Here is a 22,970-nt window from a genome sequence, read left to right on the forward strand (position 1 = left end):
ACGTATTTTTGTAATCGACGTAATCGCGTCGTTCCAATTTTTTTACTCAACATCCAATCAACAAGCAATGCATGGAAACCAAGTCCCCACATTTTTTTATTTTTCGATAATGTTACATTCGGATGCAAGTCGCAAGTCGGAAGCCACACTATGGTTTCATTAAAACTTTAAACCTTTCGCTAAGAAAAATAGTCCATTAAAATACCGAAAACAATTGTCCTAACAGCAGGACAAAGGCTGCAACACTATTAAAATATATTATTAGTTACTTATTTAAAGGCATAGTTAGCCTAGCTCATAGTACTCAGTGCTTTCTATTTTAATTTCTATCCAAAATTTTGTCTTCCAACTGATGATTTTGAGGGCACCTGAGCCACTTCTAATAGCCATCTATTAAAAGTTGTATGCAAACCATAATATAAAGTTGCGATGAATTGGAGGTAATGAGAGATCTTTTCTTCCATACTGTGACGTGCATTTGAGTATTACGGATTATTGAAAAAGAAACAAATGTAGGGAGGGAATTAGTTCTATGCATCGGTTGTTGATTGGATTTTGAGATGTGGGTATTGCACTCATAAGCATGAACTTGCAGGTGTTTAAAGTCACGATGAAATCAAATTTTGCAATTCTTGTTTTTTATGGAATAATGTAGTATTTATTATAAATGATTTATTTGTGCACATAATATTTTTTAGCTCACGTTCCCTCGTAATCTTTAATCAAAATAACTTCCCCTCCCTCTTGCAGCAAAATCTCTTCTCTGATGATGTGTTTACTGGCGTGAGGGCGGGACAACCTGTCACTCACATGACATCACAGCAATAGCAAACCACAACCATCCAATCAATTCATGACGGACAAAATCAAGTCCCGTCCTACATTTTTTCTTGTTCGAGAAGCCGTGTCCCTCAGATATTAATTGTTCACAATAACATATATAACATGCGTTAAAAAAAATATTAATTACATGCCAACTTTAAAATTAATACTGTCATCCGAATAAAAGTTTCGATTCACAAACTTGCATTGACACGAAGACCGAGTACACGGAGTTATGCCCAAGACATAAACATATATTGACAATGGTGAAATATCGGCTGCATCCGAAATCGCATACTTCCCTCCTATATGTAGTAGGCGAAAAACAGTATGCGACAAAATAAGTATGTCAGAATTCACAGTATTCATAAAAGAGTAGGAAAAAAGTACCCAAAAGACCTTACTATTTCTGGCGAGATTGCATATGATAGACACTTTAATATCCCATGAGGCCACGGGAGAGGATTTGTGAATGCTGATGGTATAAAGACAATATGGCAAATATAGTACGCCCAGATTACACACAGATAGAACATACTTTTTTTGCGGTTGCGAAGTAATTACTAATTCAAAATAAGCACCAACTAAGAGAGTATGCGCTTTTTAGCCACTCTGTTTGCCAGTTATTATACAAAACAAAAAAAAGACACATTTGACCGCTCAATTATGCGTTTGACCAATCAGAATCGAGTCTTCCAATAATACCCAATTTATCACAGATAAGACCAGGTCCAGCTAGGAGCAAGCCGACCTCACTCATATCACAGTGTACTCCTTTGTGCGCAGATAGAGGGGCAACCTTGCGGCCTACAGCTGCAGTTCAACCTCCCTCTCAGGTGAAGAGACGGGGATGGGTGTACACTGCGGTCTCTGCGTTATGAATCCAGGGAAAATTATATAGTAACCTCCATTAGGGGTCTGACAGAGGAGACTGAGCATAGGAAGTGCGTACTAGCAGCATACTAAATGAGATGCTATTTAACAGAGAGCACTCATTTAAGAATGTAGGCTATACAGATGTGGCGAATGTAGTCAGATCCAATAAGACGCTGGATTCAGTCCCGTCCATGATGAAGTTAATACGGGATTCGTTTATCGATAATTGATTGCGCCATTGCCTGTCTCTTACCTTCCCTCGCCTTCAGCAGCACGGTGTTGGCCACGATATTCTCAATCTCCATTGTCAGAAAAAAGATCCCGTGCAGTCCCGATACATTTCACTTAGGAGAAAATAGACGAGGACGGTCGCGCTGTTGGTGGTGGTGATGATGAGGATGATGTTCGGTGGTGAGGATGGTTATGATCGGCGTGAATTTGGCGTTGGCACATTGCAGGTTAATTGTATTTCTCCATATCTCGCTGTTGAACCCCCCACCTTTCCGCTCGCCGTGGACATGTAACGTTACTCTCTCTCCCCCTTGTTAGCATTCAGTGCTCAGCAGTCCTTCCTGTCTCGAGCGAGCTCTCGCTTACACCGTCAGCTCTGGAGGAGGAGGGATCATCTTACAACCAGAATGTAACCTAACAGTCTCGCTCTCTATCTGATTGTCAGCATTTACAATATTTGCAAAGCCTAGAGCCTACTAACGTTATATAAAACATCACGGTCTCACACACATAGCTACTCAGATTTATCGTTTACCCAGCAACAACAAGGCAGATTATTGTGAACAAGTTCATCATCTCAGTACAGAAACGTCCAGATAAGCAGGCTACATATTTTTATTTATTTAACTATTTGTTGGGAAACTGGGCAACTATGGATGTTACTGATGTTAGCATATTGAAGATAACAATTCGCGATTTCCATTACATTAAACAAAGTGTAGCTAAGACTTTACACTAATGAATGTAGCATGAAATAATCTAATATAGGCCTAATTAGTTACTATCTTTATATATTATTAATTTTAATTTAATGTTACGTATACTGTGGTATATTTTTAAGGTGAAAAACAAACAAACAATGAATTCACATCATTGGTTCTTCAACAAAGGGGACGATCGTCCACTAGGGGGCCTCAGCAAAAGATGTACAATATGTTAAACTGACATTTCATTTTAATTTGTCCTGTGAACTGTTTTTATTAAAGAACATACGGTTCTTAACTTGTGGAATCAAAAAAATGAATCATGGTTAATTGACACTCCTATAAAAGTTTGCAAACAAGCAGCATTATCATCATTACAGCAAAAGTTCTAAAGGAAATAATCAGTGTTGGGTTTTATGTATTACTAAGTAAAGAATTAATGACTTTTCCCTTTGAAAAACTAAAGTAAGGGATTACTCTTAATCTTTCTGAAATTTAATTACAGTTACTGCTGATGTAATTGCATTAAATACTGTATAGACTATTGAACAATTATAAAACAGCAGTGTAACCTCCCTTTGGTCATTTCAACAATAATTTATGCAATTTTATATTATTATTATTTTATATTATTTTATATTATCAACACATTTTTGCAATTTGAATGGGTTAAAAATGAATGAAAATGTCTCTCAGGGCAGTTCATTTTCATATTATCATTTCAAAAGTAGATATTTCATTATTTGATGAGGATAAAATTAAATTCATATACAATTATACATTTGCACCTATTTGCTTAATATCAGAATTTTGAAGTTGAGCAAGTTAGTAACAAAATATTTGAAAACACAAAATGTGCACTGTAAATTGACATGTTTTTCATCATAATAGTATTTACAAATTGTATTCATTTTGCACTACATCTTGTTCATGCAGGGCCCTTATAAAGTGTTGATAGTTTGTACACTGTAAAAATGTATTGTTGGTTTAACTTAAAACAAGTAAGTTGCCTTAATTTTGTGTTCATTGAAATTAAAAATGTAATACAATGAAGAAGATTGGTTTAATAAACAGAAATTCGAAATAATATGTTATCTGAACCACATTAATTATCTAAGTTGATTTGACAAATTAAAAAAAGTAGTGATAACAAATCATGAATTATTTTTTATTTTTTTTACAGTGTACAAATTAGTTTTTATGGTCTGTAGTTTAGAGAAAGATCAACATTGTGAACTCAATTGACTATATGTAGATCATGAGTATTGACTGCATGTAGTGAGTTTTATTTAATGAAGGACGTGATCTTTGGTATCACTGTGTCTGGGAATTTTAGGGTGAGATCTGTATGATAACTGCAGTGATTTGCTGACTCATGAGGTGATTGTGCATGGATGACCTTAATGCAGAACAGTGAGGTGGTCCTTGGATTTCCACCGCCCTTGGGGATATTACAGCCTGCTTCACTCTCACACAAGGACACACAGATACAGCCTGTCTAGACAGCGCACTCAGCTGTCTGATATTCCAATTAATTGGCTGAGACTTTCTAAATAAGCTTCCATAATAACCAATACACACTAGACCCCCAAGCTTACCTGCATTTAGTGTCTCTGCAAACTAAAGGTTTTATGGCATGAAATATTGTAGAAAGCAAAGCTTATCAAACACACCTCTTTAAGTCAAAGTGAATCTGTAATTCAATCCACTTATTCAATATACATTTCATCCACACACTGATAAGGAAAGGCTATAAGCCACTGAGAATTGACATAATCAAAATAGATGCTGAGCATTGCAGTGATTTTATTTAGTATTTGTGACCCACAAAATGTGACTATATCAAAAAGCACATCTTATGGCAGCACTTTGCTTCTTCAAAAATTGACTAAAGTATTCTGTTGCGTAGTCACCTTGTACACCAAAAACATAATGTAGTACAGAATCAATGCTTTTCCTGTACTATTGGCACATCAACTAAGTTTTGATATGTAGCTTTTGTTTATGTCGCATCAGTATACTAATCAGTTTATTTCATATTTGGGTCTCGAGATTTGGTGACTTTTATTTTGAAATTGTACCCTTGCCTTTGTCAAATGGGTGTGGTAGTGACAACTGCATCTCTACAGTGGTAGCCAGTGACAATTAAATTGTGATTAATTGAATGCTCACATGATGGTACAAGGACAGTTCAGAACGTGATAATACAACTACATGCACCTCTGAAGATTATTCTTTCTATGCACAATTACCCACATAGATTTTTTTTTCAACCAACAAGCCATGTGATTTTGAGTTTCATATTTTATTCAGAAGTGCTGAATAAATACTGCTGCAACCGAGAATTAGACTTTGAAATTTCTAATCACACAATTTAAAAGCATAAATAAAAAGAAACCATGTATAATGTTACATGATTTCACTATAAATAACATAAAGCATTTAAATATGTATATTATATTGTATTTATTTTTTCCTTTTTCATAATACTTCTTTACATCATAATAGACATGCAGCTATTATCATTATAAAAATTCGTTATTTTACAAGTCATATCATCATTGTCAACCACATACGCTTAATTTAGAGCTAATTATGGAACCTTTATTTTGAAGAATTGTGTTATGACATAATTCATTTAGCCGGAAGTGACTCTCCAGTCTTTATTTGTAGACGAGCGCTCGTCCCGTTATTCGCTGTTATTATTATTATCATCAATAATTATTTAGATTTTTCGAGGCAAATTAATTGTTCCGGCGAAACAGGCAAAGCCCCGTGTGGCATTGCCTACAAGTCTTTAGAAATGTCATAAACATGGAGTGAAAGGACAGAGCCAGGTTTCCAGTCGGTGGGCGATTTTTCTCTCTCCGTCATTAGTAAAACCGGGAGGAATTTCTCTGTTTTATCAAACGCAAGTATGTCAGGAAACTTTAACGTGCACGAAGTGGGCTGTTGCATCAAATACTTTATATTTGGATTTAATATTATATTTTGGGTGAGTTATCCATTTTTGACATTGTGTGCGTGCTGCTCCTTTTTCATTTTTTTTTCGCCCTGGGTTTGCATTAAACAACCTCCAGCTGTTTGACACATTGGCTTTACCTCAAATCCTAGTGAGCTGTCTAACTGTTACCTAGACAGGATTGACAAACGTTTCAGCCAGAATCAAACGTTCTAGATTTAACTTATGAAGCCCCAAACCTGTGTTGAATTTTCGTTAGCTTATCTTTCAAATGCTATGACACACTAAAGTACATTCGAAAGGAGCTTATCTTGGACCTTCCAAACCCGCTTATGACTCCAGAAATGCTTTTAAAACGCTCCGACTGCACTTATTGTAATATAAATAATGTCCAAACGTTACAAACACTCTTTGATAAAAAGTAATTCATAAAAGCTGTTAAAGCATTCCAATTTGCATATGCACCTATGATGCTTAAAAAAAATGCGGCTCTAAAGGTCATAACATGCTTATGATCGACACAAAAATGCTGTCAACTTTTCCAAACATGTTGTCTACGCAGGCAGCTCAGTAGGTTTTGAGACACAACCCATGTGACAGGTGGTTTGTGCTTTGTCCGTATAAGAGGTCAATCTATGGAAGCCTATTTCCACCACATAAGAAAAAAATTCAAGTCATAATTTTATGTCATAATTATGTAATACATTGGTCGTAATTGTACACCTGTAAATAACATCTGTACATTCATAAAACTTGATTTGTGAATTATGAGATTAAAAAAAATCTAAATTATGACTCTCATAATTTCAATTTATGCAATAACTTATGCAAATAATGTTGACTTATGTCATAATTATAACATTAAGTCATAAATCTGAGATAAAATGTAAAAAGTATAACATACTAGGTAATAATTATGACTACTGTAAATTGTAATTATGAGATTGAATAAATCAAAATTACGAGATAAAAAGTTAGTTATAACTGTCATAATTCACTTTCTATGTCATAATTATGACTTTTTAAGTCAGAATTTCTACTCATGTCATGAATTAGACTTTTTATGTCAACTAAGACTATATCTCATAATTGTGGCTAAGTCATAATTAATTATGAGATAAAATGTCAAAAGTGTGGCACACTAATTAATAATTATGACTACTGTAAGTCGTAATTATGAGATTAAAAAAATTATGAGATAAAAAATTGAAGATCACTTCGTGTCATAATTATGCCTTTTTAAGTCAGAATTTCGACATGCCGAATTAGATTTAGTATGTCATAATTTCTAATAATTATGATTTACAAAAGCAAGATTTTCTTTTCTTATGTGGCAGAAATGGGCTTCCATAGGAATGAATGTGAATGTAACCACAAACTAAATTTATTTTCTAAAGTAATTTATAGTGCTGACCTGATCTCTCACTCTGTCTGACACACAAATACACACCCTTTAGCTGCTGGGAGTGGCATTTCTGTCCGTGGCTCTGTGGGCCTGGAGTGAGAAGGTGAGTGAAGCCCATCTTTTCACGAGCACTTCATATATCAATCTAACAAATCAAGTGAGATCTTGGTCTAATTAAAGTGAAATAAAGTTAATGTTCTCAGTTTTGTCCCTGTTTGTCTTTCCATCAGGGTGTCCTCTCCAACATATCCTCCATCACAGATCTGGGTGGGTTTGACCCAGTGTGGCTGTTTCTTGTGGTTGGAGGGGTGATGTTCGTGCTCGGCTTCGCAGGATGCATCGGTGCTCTGAGGGAAAACTCCTTTCTTCTTAAGTTTGTATGTCATATTTTGTTTTTACCAATGAGTTCGTTCGTTTATAGCCTGCTTTTCTATATAGTCTATAGAAAAGTGTTAAAGTTTTAGGTACGGTTAGGTTTTAGGCTTTCAGGCTGGCATAAATTAATTTCCTTGTTATGACACTCGGCATATATTTTGTAATCTTTATCTGTCTGCTGTGCAAATTTTCTACTCCAAATGCAGCTTCTGTGTCTCATTTTGCAAAGTAATGTGGTGAAAGTTGTTACAGAGATTTACAAGAATGTAGGATGATTGCAATTATTACATTGACGTCATGACTGCCTGTCAGATAAAAGGCCCTTTCACGGCAAGAAAGATAACTATAGCAATGACTATATTAGTGTCCTCCACACCAACACACAATATCTTTCTGTTTATTATGCACACGCTTCAGGGTCATTCCATGTCAAATCAACCAAATTTCAGAAACTTCCCTGGCTCATTTTTATTGTTCATATTTTTTCTGAAGAAAGACACATAAATAGTGATTATGAAAGCCAAAAACATTAAATGTAATGAATGTATATTGACTAAGTAATACACAATTTTGTAGCGGGGTCAAATTGACTATTTGGAGAGATTTGTAGCCAAATTACAGGGGGGGGGGGGGTAAAAATTACTTTAGAAAGATGGCGGCATCATTATTTTATTTTTACACAGAGATTGGTGGGTCTATTAGTAAAATCTATTGACTTTGGCAATCTTTGTTGCATTATATGCCAATGGTGACAGGTCAAAAATGGGGGGAAAGCTTTTTTTTTTTGCCCAAAGTTAGCATGCTTGTAACTCAAGAAGTATTAAATATATCTTAATATCCTTTTAGATTTTGGGTTTTAACAAACGTTTGTTTTGGTATCTTCACTTTAAAGGCCCTATATGGTTCAATCCCAGAGATATGGAGATCTTAATGCAGCTCCATGAGTAAATTGGTCAATTGTACACATTTTCAGTGGGCAAAAACCAAATGTGGGTTACTTTGCCTACAGCAGGTACTTTTTTCATTTAATTAAAGAGGAATATCTGAACAACAAATAATGTTGAAACTAAATGTATCTCCTTTTTTTTCTATCAACACAATTGCATAGAATATACCTACTGTCCAGACAAATGTGAATAGTGAGTGCAGGTGTGTAAATGTGTTTTTGAATGGCTGGATATGACATGAGTAACTACGTGGAGGGGTGGGATAGACTGAGCTTGAAAGTGTGTGAACTTCCTCTCCCACAGGTTCTGGTCGTCTGTGTTACTCCTTTAATATGAGAGAGGATGCTGTGAGAGCTTTGTGGGAATGTCAAGAATGGTATTGCAAAAGTATTACAAGAGGCCCCATTTCCTCTGTAGGGTTCTTAAAACATCTGGAAACACCAGATGAACTAACTGTGATGTCACTCTGGAAGTATTCATTGCGGTCACAGTGACAAATCACCGCTCACTGTTCTTGTATAAAAAATTGTGTGTGAAGTTGGAGATGAGCGTTGTGAAAATATGTGAATGTTTTGAGACGGGAAATAAGAACTACGTCATCTCTTTAAAAAAAAAAAAAAGGAACATTCCCCTGTAAATGTGTCAAGGGATGTTGGCAGGGTTCGGAATCATAAAACAGAGAACATTAACTTAGTTTAATCTGTTGTGGGAAAGTAACACGTTCTTTATTCATTGGAGACCCTTAGGGCAGATATTATCCATCATGAGTTGTGTAACCCAAACTCTGCTGTCCTCTCTTGCAGTTTTCCGTTTTTCTGGGAATCATATTTTTCCTGGAGTTGACAGCGGGAGTCTTGGCGTTTGTCTTTAAGGACTGGATTAAAGACCAGCTCAAGTTCTTCATCAACAACAATATTCGAGCATACAGAGACGACATTGACTTACAGAATCTTATTGATTTCACGCAAGATTATGTAAGGACACACTGGCACACAAAACCAAACCATGAAAAGTGTATACATACAGTATATGTGTATATATATATATATATACATATATATATATACACTCACCTAAAGGATTATTAGGAACACCATACTAATACTGTGTTTGACCCTCTTTCGCCTTCAGAACTGCCTTAATTCTACGTGGCATTGATTCAACAAGGTGCTGAAAGCATTCTTTAGAAATGTTGGCCCATATTGATAGGATAGCATCTTGCAGTTGATGGAGATTTGTGGGATGCACATCCAGGGCACGAAGCTCCTGTTCCACCACATCCCAAAGATTCTCTATTGGGTTGAGATCTGGTGACTGTGGGGGCCATTTTAGTACAGTGAACTCATTGTCATGTTAAAGAAACCAATTTGAAATGATTCGAGCTTTGTGACATGGTGCATTATCCTGCTGGAAGTAGCCATCAGAGGATGGGTACATGGTGGCCATAAAGGGATGGACATGGTCAGAAACAATGCTCAGGTAGGCTGTGGCATTTAAACGATGGCCAATTGGCACTAAGGGGCCTAAAGTGTGCCAAGAAAACATCCCCCACACCATTACACCACCACCACCAGCCTGCACAGTGGTAACAAGGCATGATGGATCCATGTTCTCATTCTGTTTACGCCAAATTCTGACTCTACCATCTGAATGTCTCAACAGAAATCGAGACTCATCAGACAGGCAACATTTTTCCAGTCTTCAACTGTCCAATTATGAGGAGATGAGTGGTACCCGGTGGGGTCTTCTGCTGTTGTAGCCCATCCGCCTCAAGGTTGTGCGTGTTGTGGCTTCACAAATGCTTTGCTGCATACCTCGGTTGTAACGAGTAGTTATTTCAGTCAAAGTTGCTCTTCTATCAGCTTGAATCAGTCGGCCCATTCTCCTCTGACCTCTAGCATCAACAAGGCATTTTCGCCCACAGGACTGCCGCATACTGGATGTTTTTCCCTTTTCACACCATTCTTTGTAAACCCTAGAAATGGTTGTGCGTGAAAATCCCAGTAACTGAGCAGATTGTGAAATACTCAGACCGGCCCGTCTGGCACCAACAACCATGCCACGCTCAAAATTGCTTAAATCACCTTTCTTTCCCATTCTGACATTCAGTTTGGAGTTCAGGAGATTGTCTTGACCAGGACCACACCCCTAAATGCATTGAAGCAACTGCCATGTGATTGGTTGATTAGATAATTGCATTAATGAGAAATTGAACAGGTGTTCCTAATAATCCTTTAGGTGAGTGTATGTGTTACTATTCATTGCATGAATGTTTCTGCAGTGGGAGTGTTGTGGAGCTTTTGGGCCTGAAGATTGGAATCTGAATATTTACTTTAATTGTACTGACACTAATCTGAGCAGAGAGAAATGTGGGGTTCCCTTTTCCTGCTGCACCAAGGACCCTGCTGTAAGTAAACACACAGACACATGACTTCCAGTCATCTTATCACCTAGAATGTGTCATAGTCTCCTTCCGGAAGACCTGGGAACATACACCTACACACAAACATACAAAACAACAGTTCTCTATTTTATAATACTCAGACTCTAGGATTTAATGTGGAATGTTAAGTTGATGTTTTTCAGAGGACTAAATCTAAGATTTCTTCCTGTTTTTCTTCCCAAAGGAGGATGTGATCAACACTCAGTGTGGATATGACATTCGAGCGAAAGGTGTAAGTACTCTACTCTTCTGCAAAATAATATTCACCCAAAAATTCAGTCAACCCTTCTTTACACTCATGTCTCTACAATCTGTTTGTCTTTCTTTCTTCTGTGGAACGCAAATGGATTTAAAGAATATACATTTCCATATAATTGAAGTATATTGGGACTGTTGAGCTTAAAAATTACCCAAAATCCCAATAAAAATAACAGAAAAGTGATCCATATGCACTATATTGCATGTTTTCTGAAGCCATATGACAGCTTATTGTGTTTTAATAAGTAGAATTGTTTTATATTTTGCATGTATTTAATTTATCTTTGGCTAACACTGTGTCAGAACCAGACCCGAGTGGAGCGACGCGACAAAAGCAACTAGAACCCATTATAATCACTGATGCTGTCTACACTGGATGCGACACACATGACAAATTCCTGACATACTCCAAGCGCTCGCGCTACTTCTGACGCAAAGATTTGCAGTGGTCATTTTGTCGCGTCCAGTGCAAACAGCCTCAAGCTGTTGGTGTAGATACAGTGTAAATGTGTGTTTTTATGTGTGAAGGACAACGAACAGAAGATGTTTATACACACGAAAGGATGTGTGCCGCAGTTTGAAAAATGGCTACAGGAGAATCTAACCGTAGTTGCCGGAATCTTCATAGGAATTGCACTTCTGCAGGTGAATAAACAAAGACAATCAGTGAAATACACACACACACACACACACACACAGTCAGTGTGCATTTATACGTGTCTTAATGTTGTGCATGTGCCACTGTTAACAGAAATAGAGATAATGGATAACTGATAATGGAAAATTCAGGCACCTTGAACATGATACAGTGCTCTGCAAGAATATGAAGACCTATATACAGTTTTCTCATTTTACATTTACGCTACAAAGTGATTTATTAATTCTAGGTTCTGAAACCTAACAATTATTCAAAATATATTCAAAAAGAAACTCATAAAATATTTAATAATATGTCACAATATTACTGTTTTACTGTATTTTTTTGATCAAATCAAATAAATGCAACCATGGTGAGACTTTTTTGTGTTTTTTTTTATCTTACTAATTCTACCCAAACTTTTGAACAAAAATGTAGCTGGTTTGATATTACTTACAATCTCTGACAATTACATAATTGGGGCCTTCAGAAACGTCAAAACCCTTCAACGTTGATTACCATTTTTATATTTCATGCATTGTTTTAGTTTATCTCCAGCTTCTCGTGAGTGCTTTTTAATTTCAGCTGCTGTCCTTCTAATTTACAACCTAAACAACCTGCCAAGTGTGCTTATTTTATTGATTTATTGACAGCTGTGTGCTCTTTAGGGTGATTGAATACTTTTACATTTACATTTATGCATTTGGCAGACGCTTTTATCCAAAGCGACTTTGCATTTCAAGGTACTCATTTTACATTCTCAGTTCTTGCTTTCCCTGGGAAACGAACCCATGACCTTGGCATTGCAAGCGCCAACACTACTGTTTGAGCTACAGGAAAGCTTTTAGAAGGCACTAAGCCTAGATCCGATTTAATAATGTCCAGGAAGCCACCTAATAAATTGTTGTGCTATGTAATGTGTAACTCTGTGTTGTCTTGTTGCCTGAGACATTAACCCATCCTCTGCTTCTACTAGATATTTGGGATCTGTCTGGCACAGAATCTACTGAGTGACATTGAAGCGGTCAGGGAGAGCTGGTAAGAAACATCAATGATATAAGAAGTACACTGTCTTGAGCTCTGCATTTTGATTAGAGCCACCACACACCCTAATGTAAGGCTGGGAAACAAGGAATATATGAAAGAATAGCACAGTCCACACCACAACTATAACAATAAAGGCACAGACAAATGATATTGCTGGAATCACTTTCACAGCTATTTTTCCAGTTGATGAACGATAAAAACATGGAGAGCTAATCAGAATCCATTCTGCTTTAATGAGCTCAAGCATTCAAAGCGGCAGACGACAAAACTTAGAATAAACAGAATGAATTCATCCGCTGGCGGGGACACTAATATATAGTGTGTGTTCACACTTGGCAGGTTTGGTTCGATTAAAACGAACCTTGGTGCGATTGCTCTGTTAGTGCCGTTCATTTTATTAAGTGAACGCTGCCATCTTAACCCTGGTTTTTTTTCGTCATAGTCTAGATTTTGCCCATCACGGTTCAGTTCAGGCATCAGAACCGCGTCTCCACGCAGCAGATCTTCGTGTGTGCCGGAGGGATTTCTTGCGCTGTTATGACTCTTTTACACATTTTAAAAGCTCCTCATGAGGTGTCAGCTCCATCATATACCATCATATATACTGTACGCACATACAGCAAGCGTGTTAAGCCTAGCACTCAGTATTGTTTTGAAGTTCTGTTGCAAAATATACATCATAAAAGCCTCTTTTTTTTCTGTATCTTTAGGTTTGGTGTTAAAAATGACAGTGTGGACACTAAGCGAACCAGGACTAAATGAAATTTTTATTTTTTTGGTTCGGACCAAAAGAACCGAACTACAAGTGTGAACATACTTGTTATTATAGTTATCGTTCTTGGTGTGAACGGGCATTAACAATGATGATACTGACTAATGCAGATATATTACGGCTAATTTGGCTATATAATTATGGCTAAAAACCACCTTTTGTATTAATTCAGACTGGCAGCAAAAATCTGTTTAGTTTAATGCCTTCTCAGACCTTTTTTGGTGTGTTGTGCACTGGAAGAAATCTTTTCTTAATCAAACATTCAGTTTGATGGTAATAGGCAGGTAGAGGGTGTCTCATCTTGCTAACATTTCGGTCTCTCTCTCTCTCTCTTTTTTTTCATCCTCCAGTTTGTTTACCTGAAGCACTTGAGCCGTTCTGCAGACAGAGCCTCCATCTCTCTGTCACTCAGCAACAGGGTTTGCATTGTCATCAAAGTCTCCTAGCAACCAGTGAGGGATTCCATTCACATACCTCCTTTATTACATTGTACATCGACATCTTCACGTTTCCATCATAATGGTGTGTCCAATGCTAGATTTATTTTTAATCCTTCTTCAAATATCACACAAAGAAAATCTCAACAGTATTAACATGTTGAATCTACATACTAATTTGTCTTCCTTAAGACCATCCATAATGTAACAAGAAATACTATAGGCCACTTGCATATGGGTCTGTATAATTGTGCTGAAAGGAAATATAAATATTATAAAATGTGTTTGTCAGTGCTAAGAGAATAGTTATATTGGTAGCTGAAAACATGATCAGATTAGGGAAAATATTAATTACTTGCGGGGGATGTTTAAAATGTTGTGAATTACTAGCATCCTGTGGAAATCTGCTCAAGCCCAAAGTATACTTTGGCCGTCCGCTTTCCACTCTGTCCCTGTGATGTCATTTTCGTCATCAGTAGGACCAAAAGCGCATGTGCGACTGACTTGACCGCTTAAGAAATAGATAGTGCGCATGTGCAAAACACGTCTTTCCGTGTTCACGGAAAATGAAGTATACCTGGGCCTTCAGATTTCTGTAATTCTGTTGAGGCAGATTGTGCTAAATGATGAGTTACTGTCTACTTAACACTACATGAGTCTCATTATGACTCTCAAATGTATAGAATTCATTGAGACTATTTGTTAATTTTGTTCACATTGTCAAATTATGTGTATATTACCTGTTTAATGGATTTTATTAAAACAGTTGCTTTTGAAACTAAAGGAAAATGCACTGCATGCTTACTGGAATTACACTACATTTTCCCCGTGTGTTCAGCTATATGAAGATATTTTTGTGAATGGCTCTGTTTATGATTTTGAAATTATAGCCACTGTAAGTAATGGTGTCACAAGAATGTTTTAAAAACATTAGCAGTGGAATTTAATACTTTGACTCAGACAAGTTTAGAAAAAAACCTAGCAAACTGGGTCATATGGGTGAATTACAAATGTATTGGAGTAAGAAGTATATACTTATTTAAAAATGCAGTCAAGAAGAGAGTAAAAGTTGCTAATGTCTTTGATACTCAGTACAACTAAAAAGTAGCTGAAAAGATACTCAAGTACAGTAACTAATTACATTTATTCATATACTTTACACCACTGGTTGATTTGGATGGAAGCATATGCCATATGCACAAATGTAAATGGGCTTGATTATAATTGGGGCTTGTTATTATGAGATTCACCTGTATCTATGATATTGAATCATTAAATCTTTCTGAACTCATAGTGTCTGTCAGAAAGATGAGGAGAATGTTTTGACTGATTGTGAAATGAATCTGCAGCCTGTTACATAGTGGTTTTGTGACTTTTGTAAAAACAGGGTTTGTGAGATTATTTGAAAGCTGATTTAATGAATCCATGTGGCTGTGATAATGCTTTTTCACTTAACACTTTCCTGATGTGTATAACCTTAATATATTATGTTTGTTTTCAGTTGGCTTAAGTTTTGGACTGTCTTTGTGAAAGGTGAAGTCCAAAGAATAGCAAAAGACTGCATTTAAACTGGCTTTCACTGGTTTTGCAGTATGTGCACAGTGAAACTGGAGAACAGGGAAGCTTTAGTATTGATAATGTGCAGATCTAAAAGATTCCCTTTTTTTCTAGCACTTGTAATTTAGCCTGAATTTTAGCCCAGCTTAAACATAGCTTAAACTTTTGGTCGATCATTGACTAGTAGTGCCATAAAAAAATATTTAATGCATTTTCGTGCATTTTCTCAGAAAACTGTGTTGTAAAAATGACATTTTATGGTAAAATGAAAATTCACATAATCACACAATCATCTTGTCATCACCAGAAAGTATAGTTTTTCTGAGTAAATATGTATCTAATAATGGCGTACTTGGGGGGGATGGTTAAAACAAATATTTTTAACTGGATCTGCTTATCTTATTTGGGCAGAACTTTATTTTGTTTTTATTATTTAATTCTAATTTTCCCATGTTTCTGTGTCATTTCTTAATATTAATTTTACATTATCTTATTTAACAAATGTAATAATAACAATTTACATTGTTTTCCAAGATGGTGGTATTGGAAACAATAAATTTTATATGTTTTTGTATGTGTGGTAAGCCTGTCTATGTCTGTGACTCTTTTCTAGACCCTACTCATTAATAAAGTGTTATTAATTGTCTCCAATATTTAATTATCACCAACCTATAAGGATCATGTGCAGCATGTTTTTAATGTGTTTTAAAGTTTTATACTTTAAAAAAAATAAAATACCATTGGAGTGTTAAAAAAACAATAACAAACCTTATTCATTAGTTACTTAAAGGTGATCATTTTATCAATTTAATCATAAACATCAGCAATACACTAAATGTTACTTAATACATTTTATTTTTATGGAATTTATTTAAATATGTACTTTTAAGTTACAGCTTTTGCGTTTGATAATGTCAATTTGTGGCTACCTGTACATCTGAAGACTAAACATTCCTCGTGCAGTTTTAGGTTTGGACATTAGATGGCGCTAGAGGCTTGAAAATATGCATGGAACATATTACCCAAGGTGTAATGGTAACTGCCCTATAAAGATAAACTGATGAGGGTCTGGATTTAGCTGTGAAAATTACATAGAAATGAATATTTACTCATAGTAGAGAGCTGTACAGCAACTGTCAGAACATTGCAAACAACTATTCTGTTATGTGCCAGTCATGGTTCACGTGACACGGTTAGGCTACAGATTAACCTTTGCCTGAGTCTTCGTGGTTTATGAATATTTGTACAAAGCGTGGATCTTTATCTCAGAAGGTATGATTCAACGCTGTATTTCACTGATGCCCTTTTACAAGTTAATTTATTCCTTGAAATCCACCAACAAATATTAAAGTATAAATATGAAACATGAATTGTAACATTAGTAGCCTATACACATAATGCACATTATGAATACACACTTAACTAAATTTCAGAGGTGTGTCCACCTCGAGACCTTGCTGGGAAATGAAACCGCGATGTCTAAATCACCTTAATTGCACTTGCTTATACAACCCTCCTTCTTCCTTTGGGAAGCAGCATGGGTAATCTGAGCAGATTAGGATCTGCTGTGTCTTCTTAATCCCACCACGATTAAAATAGGATTAGAACTCATCTCCTGGCCTCAGTATCACAGTAACTGCTCAGTGGCACTGTCACTCTGTCTTTCTGTCCCATGGACCAAAGGAACAGCAATAGGGGTCACTGTCTTTTGAAGTCTCATAATGTCATTGCATGGCATTGCTCACTCACTAGTCACTACCAAATTCTATATACACATATGCATAAAATGTATGGCCATAATTTAACAGCAAAAAAAGTGTGGGTTTGAAACTGGTTTATACAGTCTATGTTTTGAAATGAAGATACTTCATAAGATCACATTGTAGGGGTAGGGCAGTATGATTTATCCATGCACATTTTTTTTTTTTTAATTCAAGTGCCCTTGTAATCTTTAATCAAAAATAACGTCCCCCTACCTCTTGCAACAACATCTCTTCTCTGATGACGTGTTTACTGGCGCGTGGGCGGGACAACCTGTCACTCACATGACATCACAGCAATGGCAAACCACAATGACATGTAACATGCTACAGTAAACGGTAACTAGTAGCCTACAGTATGTCCTTGATTTGCCTTTACGTCATTTATAAACTTATTTATAAAAATATTAAGGACACAACTTTTTATTCAAACGTAGGCCTATTTATTAAAATGTCAAAACATAATTGTTACAATATGACGGTTAAAATGGTATGTAAACATATGTTAGTCATATAAAGGTGCACTAGCTCTCTATCGCCATCTGTGGTTAAACATACAAGTGCAAGTTACTTCTTTTTTTTTTTTACTGGAAGCGGATGACACCGGAAGCCTCAAATGGCCGCTACTATGGAATTATTTTTGTGCCGATAAAAATGAACGTAACTTTTCAAGAAATTAATGAAAATGTAAATTGAAACTGAATAAAATATCTTTGAAACTGAAAAAGAATGAATCGCAGGCAATTTTTTTACTTTGTTTTTAATACACTGCATGTTTTGCTAACTATTCCTCATATTTCTTTTACTGATCTTAACTTACAAATGCACTTCAAGAGTTTTCATTTACACTTCTGAAGTTTTCCTTTGCTTCTGAAGTTTTCATTTACGCTTCTGAAGTTTTCGTTGACGCTCCCTGAGTTTTCGTTCGCTGTTCTGACACAATTCTCTCGTGGGGGCGGGGCTAGTAGCAGTGTGTTCTCATTGGCTACTGAGTTTTTGATTGACAGCTTCTTGACCTGGAAGTGAAGACGTCAGTGTTGCGTTTACTTGTGTGGATGTGAGCGTCTGTAAGCGCAGCTTTCTATTTCATTTAGGTGATATTAAGTTTATATCTGTATTTATTTACTGCTACACTATATTGTTGAGGTGATTTCTTATAGAAGGAATAGTACAGACGAATGATATAATTTGTCATCGTCGATATCAGAATACTGGATAGCCTAACAGTTACTCGTGGTAAGTCCGATTTTTTTTTTTTTTATGAATTAATACTAAACTAATACTATTTATAATACAGTACTTGCTTTTGGAGAGGCATATTAGAGCTCAGTGAGAGCCCATAACATTATACAGCAGTGTCGTCTTGATTTAATTGGTAAGTTAGCCCAATCATTAAATTACTTGTTTATCTAACGTTACGGTTTCATTACAGTCTTCGATTAGATCATATTTCCCCCCTGCCACCCCAAACAACATTGGGCTAGAGTACTGTACAGTATCTGTACAAGAGCGCTGTCAATCACTGCCCGATTCAACTTTGGCAATGTAAAGCCAATTGCTGATTAATTTGCGATGCAGAGTTTTTAAAAGAGGAGAGACAGGACTTGACCACATTTCACGTCTCTATTCATAATATGTAAACACTCAATTATTTTGAAGTATCACCCTGCGCAATATTTATTCTGCAAAATGCAACAAAATGCTTTTTCTGTGTCCATATTTGAGCAATAATAATGCAACAACAACAAAAAAAAATTCGGAGAAAAATGTTGAATTTTTAATAGTCTTTAATAATTAATATGTGTCCAAATGCAAAACCTAATACATGCAAGTAATAATGACTGAAAACATCCAGCAACTAGGGAATACACAGCCATGGATAAATGTTTATAGGGCTATACAGCCATCTACTGGTTACACGACAGTATTACAGATGATAAATGGTGCATGACTCGGAGGTAAATATTTAGTACTGTAAAATCCCTTAGAACATTTATATAATTTGTTTGAAATAATTATTTTAAGTCTGCAACTTGTTACTGCATGTGGGAGTTCAAAGCAGTTTGTATTGTTAGATCATAATACATTTCCTTTCTCATTTTCCAGGGAGTTGAGCAACTTTTCCATAAACAAAATTCTGATGCTGACATAGAGGATGGAGTGATAATACCAGAGATCAACTGTCTCCATCAGACAATAATGTTACTTTGTTCAGACATATCACCTTTGAATGACTGGGATCCTGATCTTCAGACACCTGATGTATTTTATTTTAATATTATAAAATAGCAAATATTTTAATTTCTTTGGAGCTCTAGATTAAAACAAACACAGTTTACAAGTACACAAGAGGTTGCAGTTTATTCTTATTAGTCTATGCTGATCATGGATTAGCATACCAACAGCATATGAATGGGATAGTTCACCCAAAAATAAAATTCTCACTTATTTTACTCACCCTCATGCTGTCCCAGATGCATTTTACTTTCTTTCTACAGATTAAGATTTTAAGGAAAGTAATCCATCTCTGCGAGTCCTAAAGATGCTTTAAAAACCACACACAGTGACCGTGATGTCCATGCGACCTCAGTGGATGAATCAATGCCTTCTGAAGTGAAACAATAGGATAAGAAAAATACTAATAATGTAAACTGTTTTAACTATTAAAAATCACTTCCGACCAACTGTCATACATGGGTTTCAATCCACTTGTCTTATATGGACTCACAGAGATGGATTATTTCCTTAAAAATCTTTGTAATTATGCATTTTGTATGTATATTATGAGAATACTGTGCATTACATGTATAGTATGCAGTTAATGTTTTGTGGCTTCTGGTCTTTCCTGTCACAACATAATCGCATCCAAGACTTTCACTTTGATACTTGTGTATGCTGTAGTGACAATAAAGAATGTACATTTATTTGATTTTTTATTTAAATTCATTTAACTGATTTTGTAAGTCATAATTGAACCTGTTGATGATTGTTCAAATATATTCACAATTTTAAATGTTAGAAGATAATATTAACTAAATGAAATAAATAAAATTATCAGCATGATTAAAAAAATGGCAACAAAAATATTCTTTGTGTGAAATATGTAATGAAATGCCCTTTGAGGTCTGTATCATCTGACAGCAAGCCACGATTGTAATTTTCATAGTTTAAATTCCTCTTATTTAAGTGATCATACATTTTGATAGTGTAAATGGATATGGTAACAATGAGAAATTTGATGGCCATGGTTGCCAACCTTGATTACCTGGTTGAAGTGAAACTTTCTTGATGGCTGAATATATCACACGTATACTAGTAGGCTATTCTCTATAAATTGTAATAGCACAACCTAATCAGAGCCTAACATGCAAGAGAATCATCAGGAATAAACAAATATTCTCCTAAAACATTGGACACAATATTTTAAGTAGGCATATACAGTAGGCCTACTTTGATGTACAATTACACCTGAATAGACTGAAGAGATCTCTTGCGCTCCTAAAAGTTTCTGTTGACAAAGTAGTAGCAGCAGCAGGTAAATACAGATAAAATTCAAAAACAAACATAACTTAATATCACCTAAATGAAATAGAAAGCTGCGCTTACAGACGCTCACATCCACACAAGTAAACGCAACACTGACGTCTTCACTTCCAGGTCAAGAAGCTGTCAATCAAAAACTCAGTAGCCAATGAGAACACACTGCAAATAGCCCCGCCCCCACGAGAGAATTGTGTCAGAACAGCGAACGAAAACTCAGGGAGGGTAAACGAAAACTTCAGAAGCGTAAATGAAAACTTCAGAAGTGTAAATGAAAACTCTTGAAGCGCATTTGTAAGTTTAGATCAGTAAAAGAAATATGAGGAATAGTTAGCAAAACATGCAGTGTATTAAAAACAAAGTCAAAAAATTGCCTGCGATTCATTCTTTTTCAGTTTCAAACATATTTTATTCAGTTTCAATTTATATTTTCATTGATTTCTTGAAAAGTTACGTTCATTTTTATCGGCACAAAAATAATTCCATACGCACCTGCTTTTACGAAAAAATAAGGTGGACACGACACCTATATCAGTGTCATTCAACACCATGAGCCAGAGCCACTCACAGTAAGAAAGTCGTATATTCGAAAATAAGCAAGTAATTAGCGTTTTTGCTGCTAAAGTAACCAGACCTTCTTTTCTTTACTTACGAAGAAGACACAAGGAATGACGTCAACACTAATTTTTAATCTACTCACTCATTAATTTAATTTTTAAAAAGTTTTTACCTCAAATGACTTTTGTAGTGGCTTTATGTTTTTTTGCATTATTTTATGTGTCTTTATATAACTGTGAATGTATGAATATTGACCTTAGTTACTAAAAAAAGACACTTGTGACATCAGATGCGGCTTTATTATAATGGTGGTCATGGATGCATCACTCTTCAAAGACACACACAGGGGTCAGAGTTCACTGTTTCATCACTGAATTCAGGAGGATTGTGATGCATATACGAGCAAATTGGCTTCTTGAACAAGAAAAAATGAAGGGCAGGACTTAATTTTGTTTAGCAGGAATTGATTGGATTATTGGATGATTGTGGTTTGCTATTGCTGTGATATCATGTGAGTGACAGGTTGTCCCGCCCTTGCGCCAGTAAAAACGTCATCAGAGAAGATACGGGATGTTGCAAGAGGGAATAATATTTTCATTTTAAATAAATACTGCAATGTTCTATAAAAAATAAAAATGGTCAATTCTGACTTCATGATGACTTGTTGTCACCAACTAATGGAGTGTAATATGTAGTTATAACATTTTATGTAGGCCTATAGCCTACCATCCTAATGCCTAAACCAACCACGGGCAAACTCAATTAAACTGCAATGTTTGTACAGTGTAGTGTGAATCTCCAGAGAGTCAAGAACCGCAGGAGGAGGATGTTTCACCCTGCAGAACAGAGTTAGCCTCAGGTCAGATGTGTTTGCACACTCTACATGATTTTCCATGTAACTGCAAGGACCAGACTCCTGGGCCATTTCCTGGAAGATTGTGTGGTTGATTGGAGGTGGAATTAGTCAATAGTTAAGCTGAAATGTCCTCTATGCAGGGCAGGGTCAGGTTCAGCTGCATCCAGAATGCTGCGCTCATATGCTATTTAAAGCCTAGCGAAAGCTCTGGCCTTACAGGCCTAATCTTCTCCTCACAAAGATGCAATAATCTATGGCTTCAATCTATGGGGCTGGATGACAGCTTTAGGTCCAGTAAGAGTGGGATGGGTTACAGCTGCTTCAGGACTCTATGGTATTGGCGTATATCTTGTCCTTGCGTGTGGGGCTCGCTGACATGCATCTGTCTCTGGGAACAGGCCCTTGAGAAAGACAGAGTTTATCTGAAAGGGAGGGATGGAGTGGGAGGGGAGCGGTGTAGAGATTGCATAATATTTGCCATGTTTTAAGAGAGTGGCTAAAGGTAATCTTAACCCTGCAACACAGATGACCACTCAAGAGTGAGATCATAGCTAAAGATGACTATTTTAGACTAGTACTTGAACACAGAGAAAGAAAAGATGTTCATTTAATTGGAAAAAAATCCCCTCTAAATCTGATGAGCAATGAGATATATAAGTCTGGCAAAATATTATGTAATCTTATGGTTTTTATCCATGCAACCTACTTCTCCAACTGCTAACATTTATAATTCGAAGTATCATATCAAAGTATAAAGTGTAACAACAAGTGTTTACAAGTGGA

The 22,970-nt window shown here is 36.0% G+C and overlaps 2 protein-coding genes and 1 long non-coding RNA gene across 4 annotated transcripts in view; 2 read left to right on the forward strand and 1 right to left on the reverse strand.

Moving 5' to 3' along the window:
• Positions 1–2,309, reverse strand: part of grk4 (G protein-coupled receptor kinase 4) — a 29,833-nt gene extending 27,524 nt beyond the window's left edge. The window contains exon 1 of one of the 2 annotated variants that reach the window (XM_056264573.1): positions 1,952–2,309. In XM_056264573.1, coding sequence (XP_056120548.1) covers positions 1,952–2,003 — 52 coding nt within the window. In that variant the 5' untranslated portion in view covers positions 2,004–2,309. The remainder of the gene's footprint in view (positions 1–1,951) is intronic. The other variant, XM_056264572.1, reaches the window with a different exon arrangement.
• A 2,954-nt stretch (positions 2,310–5,263) lies between these two features.
• tspan5b (tetraspanin 5b) lies at positions 5,264–14,866 on the forward strand. Its single transcript, XM_056264574.1, has 9 exons — positions 5,264–5,628; positions 7,053–7,103; positions 7,231–7,377; positions 9,126–9,296; positions 10,604–10,729; positions 10,950–10,997; positions 11,552–11,668; positions 12,637–12,698; positions 13,830–14,866. The coding sequence occupies exons 1-9, from the start codon at positions 5,551–5,553 to the stop codon at positions 13,840–13,842; spliced, it is 813 nt and encodes a 270-aa protein (XP_056120549.1). The 5' UTR covers positions 5,264–5,550; the 3' UTR covers positions 13,843–14,866.
• A 3,674-nt stretch (positions 14,867–18,540) lies between these two features.
• Positions 18,541–19,696, forward strand: LOC130097608 (uncharacterized). The gene is made up of 2 exons (XR_008808319.1): positions 18,541–18,608; positions 19,340–19,696. It is a non-coding gene; the product is annotated as an uncharacterized LOC130097608 (long non-coding RNA).
• The last annotated feature ends 3,274 nt before the right edge of the window (positions 19,697–22,970 follow it).

Source organism: Rhinichthys klamathensis, unplaced genomic scaffold (genome assembly GCF_029890125.1).
Source record: "Rhinichthys klamathensis goyatoka isolate OS25496 unplaced genomic scaffold, OSU_Roscu_1.1 h1tg000222l_1, whole genome shotgun sequence".
Lineage (NCBI taxonomy): Eukaryota > Metazoa > Chordata > Actinopteri > Cypriniformes > Leuciscidae > Rhinichthys > Rhinichthys klamathensis.

Bases quoted from the DNA above. Each gene is read 5' to 3' on its own strand.
- tspan5b (XM_056264574.1), top strand. From the start codon at position 5,551: ATGTCAGGAAACTTTAACGTGCACGAAGTGGGCTGTTGCATCAAATAC. The intron at 7,104-7,230 runs GTGAGTGAAGCC...TCTTTCCATCAG, and splicing joins TGTGGGCCTGGAGTGAGAAG to GGTGTCCTCTCCAACATATC. The intron at 11,669-12,636 runs GTGAATAAACAA...TGCTTCTACTAG, and splicing joins TAGGAATTGCACTTCTGCAG to ATATTTGGGATCTGTCTGGC.